Source organism: Larimichthys crocea, chromosome XIV (genome assembly GCF_000972845.2).
Source record: "Larimichthys crocea isolate SSNF chromosome XIV, L_crocea_2.0, whole genome shotgun sequence".
NCBI lineage: Eukaryota > Metazoa > Chordata > Actinopteri > Sciaenidae > Larimichthys > Larimichthys crocea.
In genome coordinates, this window is record NC_040024.1 from 449,864 (window position 1) to 457,237 (window position 7,374).

Genomic DNA, 7,374 nt, shown 5'->3' on the forward strand with positions numbered 1-7,374 from the left:
CCTACACACTCAGCTGAGGCGGTGCTCGGCAACAGCTTCGCTTTCTCTAGGTACGTATGCCTGAAAAGCAACAGGAGGAAAGCAACTGGAATTTAAGGGGGTTTGACTCCAGGCACTCAGGCGCTGGGTTTGTACTGGTTTTAAAGAATATGACAGAGCTACCAGCATAAGCCGAAACAACACACACACACACACACACACACACTTGTTCTTTCAGAATGCAGCCTCAGTGTTTAGACTCATGAAAAATAATTAACCCTTTCTAAATTTTATAAAATAACAATGTGGAAAAGGAGAGATCCACACCCCCACACACACTTACCCACACCCACCCAACACACACACACACTCCTCCTTCCCTCATTCATTATTTCTCAAAGTCAGCAGCTGGCCTTCTCACTTGAGGTATGGCGTGTGAGTGCTGGCTGTCCGGCTCCCCTCCTGCTCTTAACAACAGGCTCTTGTTTAGCACATCCCCGGAGGTCACATGAGACCGGAGGTCAATTTATTAACTCGGTGCCCATGCAACAACACTTCCATTGGTTCTGCTAGCAAACAAATTAAAACTGCACTTACAGGAGCCTGTATTGGTCCCAGCAATCCTTTTTTTAATAAAGAAGAACTCAATATTACTAAGAGGGATGTCCCAGTCCTTTAATATCCAGTCTCCATTTCCTACAGAGCTCACTTAGTTTTAGAGAGAGCTAAATTAAAATGAGAAAATCAATTCAGATCCACAGAGAGGAGACAGTGTGGATCTGTTGTGGTCTGGACTTGGATATGGACAGCAGGACCTCAGTGCTTCAGTCCAGATGTGGTTTCATACAGGAAATACAAGCACAGGATCTGTCTTTTACTGCAGTTTAACCCGATCTCAACTACCTGCAGGCCTGCTGCTCATTTGTTTGTATTTTATCCTGTGTGCTGTACCCTTCCCTCGCTCGCTCACAATGCTGTGTGGTTTCAGTGTTTTGGTGAAGTGCAATGGGGCATTTTTACAGCAGACATTCCCAGAGCAACTAAATAAAGGAACAGAAATGGGATGGGCTTTATGTATCAGGCTGGCCTCAGTATGCTTCAAACTAACTGGGCTGTAGGAAAAGTCATCCAACCACATCCAAAGGCAAAGTGTTTGGACCTGCTCGTCCTCCAATCCTGCCGTCTGAAAGTGGATTTCAAATGTTGTTAGATGATCTGAGAAGCACCTCTTTTGAAGCACACTGACACGTTATCAAATACTACAATGATCGGCAGCAGGCAGATGAAGCTCCTGAATCTGCAGCCAGAAGCATTCTTACTGCAGGCTCATCATTTTCCACCACGAGGAGAACAAAGCACAGAACACTGGAGGCATTGCAGCAAAACAAAGAATACTGAATATTGTACTGTAGGTACTGAAAAGCAGCTCAAGAGATTTTTTTTGATTAACCAATTAGACCTCATCAATTACATGAGCTACTGTAATAGCAACGTACGTGGTAAAGCATCAAACGATGCTTCTCCTTTATCACATGACTGTGAACTGAAAGCCTTAATGTTTGGAATAAAGAGCATTTTTCACAGTTTGACATTTTATAGACCAAACCAGTAATCAAAGAAATATACACCAGCACATTAATCAGAAGGGGAAACATAAAGACGGCTCTTTGCAGACTCCATACACAGCTGACGTGAATAAAAACAGACTACAGCAGCAATTATTACAAATCACAACAGATCCCCAGGTAATACTAGATCCCACGCACACGAGGATCCAGCCTTGTTTATGACATATCAGATTTATTGTACCCGTTTACAGCTTGTGCTCTAATTGGCCTTTATGCAAACTGCACAGTAATTACAGCTGGGAAACTGGGGGTTGCCCTGATACATTGCTTTATATTAGCAAAGGAGATCATAAAAAATGAAAAATTAATGCATGTGCAAAATTGGCTCTGGGAAATTGTAATGAGTATTCTGTACTGTTTTTGTTGGCATACAGACCAAATGACTAATTGATTCATTGAGAAAATGATGGGCAGATTGATGATTGTCTCCACCAAACACCGCACCCCCAACTCAGCAACGCTCTTCAAAAGAGGACATGGAAGAACAAGAGCTGCACAGAATCATACAACAAGCAGTCATCAACAAACACTGCTACTAATTTTGAATCATCTCTGTCATTTTTACTGGACTGTCATCAACAAAACAAGTCATAGCAGACCATTTTCTCCCTTCATTTTTAGGTAGGACAAAACTCACCATCCCAGACTTAAACATGTGTTTTTGGCATGAACTTGATGAAAGGATGACAGCACTGAAAATCTCTTATTTTGACAGCTTCAATCCACTAACACAAATATCAGCCAGACTCGGTTGAACCCTGATTAGAAAAGCATTTGCCCAAGGGTGGCCCGAGTGTGTTCACTGTGCAACAACACACGGGCCTGTGGGTCCAAAAGGTGCACACAACATACAATGGCTGGGCTTTGTTCCCTTTAACCGCTCTGAGCTACCGGGAAACACTCTGGGGGAGGCAAGCCAAGTCTCCTTCTTTGTGTGTGTGTGTGTGTGTGTGTGTGTGTGTGTGTGTGTGTGTGTGTGTGTGTGTGTGTGTGTGTGTGTGTGTGAACCTCTGACCTTCCTGAGGGAAGCTGCTCCAGTGGGGAAGGAGGGCTGATGTTATCATAAACACTGCTGGGCCTCCTCAGCCCAGTCTTATCCCAGTTCAACCAGCGTATTCATCTCTTTCCATGACAACACAGAGTCACTCCATCCCGTCCACTAAAACTGACTCTGGATCAGATGAGCTGACTGTTTACTTACTAAAATATGAACCCTGATTATTAACTGTATGACCGCTTCAATATTCTGGACGTCTGCAGTGGATTGTGGGATGACACGGTGGGGTTGCTACTTGCTTAGCTATCAATTTATTCAAATAAAATGACCATAGGAGTACATGTTCTTACATGTTTGGTTTATTGTCCAGTCCTACAGCAGTAGAACTACCAACCAACCAAATATCATCATCGTCGCCATCGACCCTTCTTGCCCAGCTATATGCTTACTACAGAATCCAGCAGTGTAAAAGCAACGTATCAAACAACACCATGTATGTGAAGGTGGGTGCAGTGTGGGGTATTGGATAGAGCATCCGCCCCATGTACAAAGGCTCAGTCCTTCTCCATCTCTCTCTCCACATTCTTCTTCAGCTGTCTCTGTCAAATAAAGCTTGAAAAAGCCAAAAAATATCTTTTTAAAAAAAGTGTGTCAGATTTAGGGGGTTCCATTTACAGAATATGTCAATATAATATTCCTAACTGTGTTTTCATTTGTGTTTGATCACCTGAAGATAAGAACTGTTCTGTTCTTGGCCACTTCAGGCCGAAGTGGCCGGTCGACACTGGACCTTTAAGTCTGGCTGCTTTGTTCAAAGAGGATGTCATGCAGCACAGGCCGCTCATCCATTGTTTCACTAAAATAAAAAAAAACACCACAAATGCAATTGTTCCCTCATCCTTCTGTCATTTAAACAACGTCTGTTATATGAGGCAGATGACAAGCAGAGGTTTATGAGGTATGAGCTGAACAAAGAGATTACCTTTGTTTCCCTTTAAGCTCCAGCTCTGTCCATGACTAAAACTGCTGCACTGTGCAAAGCAGGAGAGGAAATATCCCACAACACTGACCGCTCATCATTAAATATCAAAGTGAAGCCAGGTTTTAAACATTTGATCATTACCCTGTAAAGATGCTTATTTATGCCTCTGAGTCATCCACCATCTTCCCTCCTTCACTTAACATGAGGATTAGTCCAGATCTATGGCGAGACCGTACCTGACAACCACCACAAGAGTTTGGTGAATCAGCACGGGCCGCCGCCACCCACACCGCGAAACAGAAGGTGCAGGGGCAGGTCTCCATGTCACAGCTGACAGAATGTCTGAGCAGGCATAACTAGCAGGTATGTGTGAAACTGAGAGCAGCTCATTACTCAAATACTAGACATTACCACAGAGGTGGCCTCGGTGCTGCAGGAACATGTATTCAAGACTAAACACACTTGGGTCGGGCCTGTAGAGGAGCACAACCCACGAATTAGAGGTGAATGAATAACAAATGAGTCAGCGTGAGCCAGTGTGAATGACAATGATGTGAGCGGCTGCCTTGTTCGGAGTGGAGGTGAAGCTGAGGTTCACTGAACTGATGATGAACACATCCTACGTGACCTCTGGACTGTCATATTTCCTGACTTTCCCTGAATAAAGGTCAGGCGTTCTGTCTCGACAGGAAAAGCTCACTCTTGCTGTTGTTTGAAATATTTTGATCCTAGTTCAAGAGTTTCAGTATCAATACCAACACCAAACCTTTTTAGAATTTGATAAATATGAACATATCTTCAGTGAAATCCTTCAGTGAAGTCCTCCTGTAGGCTTCAGAAAGGTCAGTAAGTGACCACCGAGCACCATGTACGGTTCCAAAGGCTGAGAATGAACTTCCACACTCACGTGAAGACTGTGGTTAATAGCATTAATGATGGGTGTCCCAGTAAACCATGACAGTAAGCATGCATTGACCACAGCAGAACACATAAAGGGAATGCAGCCAGGGCGTGACCATTCAGCTGATGAGAAGAATAAACTGTATGCATATTGTAGCATCTTTCTAACAATGTCTTCTGTGACTATCTATCTGTTCTTCCATCGTGAGATCAGTTATGGTTGTTAGTTGTCCACTGTCAATCCCATGATGCCTTGAGTGGAGCCTGTCGACCAATCAGAACTCATGCTCCTGACAGCTCCGGTGTCAAATGTTTGTGAAATGGAACAACCCTCCGAAAAATGTGCGGTGGTGACCCCGTAGTACGCATCACATGACCACAACAACCGATCTGCCATGGGTAACATCTACACCCAGCTCCGATAGAACCGGTCCATTGAAGTGGTATGCACAACACCAGGACCTCAACACTGCTACAGCTGAATGGAATGCAGCATCATCCCTTATCCAGACCCCCCCCAATGCTGCTTTAGACTTAGCACCATGAAGGCTACTATTGCATAATCACTGAAACACTGACCTCATTTTCTGGAGGGGGACTCCCTCAACAAATAATTCTCGGAGAGACTCAAACAAACGCACTTCAAAGACTTCCTCAAAGACTCCTGGAGTAGAGCACCTCAACTCCACGAGAAAAGCTTAGCACTGCCGTCTCTGCTCACTTTCATAAAACAAAAGTTAAAAGTGGCACAGCAGAGGCCGGGCTACCCTGAATTTTAGTCCCACCAATGTGGGTCAAGCTCCAAATAACAATGGATCCTACACTTCCCACAATGCAAGCTGACAGCATCAGCACTTGTCATGGGCTCTGCAGAAATCTTCCAACTCTGTGTCAACAGTTTCTAACGCGGGTCTTCTGTTTGAGAACTCAGGTGACATCACTGTGACATCATCAGGGTCAGAACCACAGGAGTCATTCTGGCTGAGTCATACTCATGATGAGTCTACCCTTTAAATCTATCATCGAGAGCACAAGTGTGCTTTTGCTGATTTGCTAATCTGGCTTTTTCATTTATCCAAGAACCTGCACTTGGATAAACACCGTAGGCATGGCATATATATCCATCACTTCCACAGTCATTAGGGTTGGGTTGCTCCAGTGGCAGGTGCCTGCGTGTGTGTTTACGTGCGTTCAAGGCCTCCTCATCCCACAGGGCCTAGACCTGGGTTGTTATGAGCAGATGGTCATAATTACCAAAGCACAGAAAGCAGCAGCAGAGGACAGGAGGGGGGGTGTCGCTCTAAGTCTCTGCATAGCCAGATTGATTTCAACAAACCTGGATGGAGTAATCCTCTTTTCAACAAGGCCAGGCCAAGAAAGGTGGTTCCCTGTAATCCACAGTGTCACTCACACCCACTCCACTGTCAAGTTTTACTCTCTGTTGTTGTCACAAATAGCCTCCCTACAATGAGCTGTGCTCCTCGGCTCAATGAGATAGAGTTACACACACTGAGAGAGAGCCCAGGAGTAAAAGTGAGGTGAGGTTGCCATGTTGTTACTACACGGGCTTATCAAACAGGAGACAGGGAACACAGTGAGAACTAGTACAAACATTCCTGGAGCCAAAGCGACACCAGTGAAAGGTCTCCGAGACGAGCACACAGGAGGACTGACGGTTTTTTCTTTTTGTGAGAGGATATGTTGAGGAAGAGGAACTCGCATGTCTGACATTTTCTTTCTTTGAAGTCCACTTTAAGTAAATAAGACGACGAGCTTCTTTTTTTAAAAAGAGCTGAAACTTCGTGTGGCGTACTTTAAAAGAGACGAGCTAAAACTGACTTAAACAAGCCTGGTCTGTCTCAGAGTTAGCCCGCCACGCAGGACTTTATTTCAGATACACGCTGCGTGCTAACGGCTCCCCGCGGTCTGCTGGAAGGAGACCAACGTTAGCTGGTTTAAAACATTTTAATTTCTTATTAATTTAACAGCAGTTTGGTGGAGTATACATATGAGAAGTCCTGCTGGTTTTTAAAGAAGTCTTAATTCCTTAATAACGGGGAACACCGCGGTGACAGTCATCACAAACACAAAGTGCGGACTTGTCTGAGGAGTGTGCGGAGACGTGTCGGTGCTCGGAAAGATGCGAGTCTGCCCCGTTACAAGGAAGAAGCAGGTGGCCGCAAAACAAAAGGCGGTTCTCGTGATAACAGCTAGCTCGCTCACCGCTTTGGAAGTTATTCAAGAAAACAGAATAAATAATAAACCGACCTGCATGTGTAATGTCGGACAGGTCGTAGTTCCTGGCGCTCCGGGGAAACTCCTTCAGTTTTCGGTTGGACAAGTTAAGAGCCCCGCTCGCGGCAGCCTCCTCGAGCGCCTTCTCCACGCTCCGGCTGGCCGCTACTGTGGCCGGCAGCTGGGCTCCATCCCCAGCAGCCATCAAACGTACAGGTCTGCCTCCTTCTTTTACTTTGTTTGAGGCGTCCGCTCCACTTTCATACCCCCGTGGATTCTTCTGAACTCCACGCCGAGTGCCCTTCTTGTAAACTTTCCCTCAAAAGTACCAAATTAAATCCGGTAAATCAGCTGGAAATGGGAGTTGTGATTGCTTCCCTCGCACAACGGGAGATTTCCTTTCCACCACCGAACGAGAGCGCTTCAAGCTGTCAATCTTTCAGGAAGTTGCGTCAAGCTCGCAGATTTTGCAACAGGATGACGGGAAGACTTGATTTCCTTCAAAATAAAAGCACATAACAGTAACACCACCGCCGTGTTCTTCATTCTATTATTCAACATCATCTGTGACTACATCTCTGTGCATGGCTCACTTTCAGAGAGAGCAGATGAAAAACGTGTTTACAGTAACATTTAAAATGTTCAAATAACCA

The 7,374-nt window shown here is 45.0% G+C and overlaps 1 protein-coding gene across 1 annotated transcript in view; it reads right to left on the bottom strand.

The window, feature by feature from the left end:
* Positions 1–7,169, bottom strand: part of lrch4 (leucine-rich repeats and calponin homology (CH) domain containing 4) — a 35,540-nt gene extending 28,371 nt beyond the window's left edge. Inside the window, exon 1 of the mRNA XM_019255668.2 lies at positions 6,755–7,169. Coding sequence (XP_019111213.1) covers positions 6,755–6,926 — 172 coding nt within the window. The 5' untranslated portion in view covers positions 6,927–7,169. The remainder of the gene's footprint in view (positions 1–6,754) is intronic.
* Between the last annotated feature and the right edge of the window lie 205 nt (positions 7,170–7,374).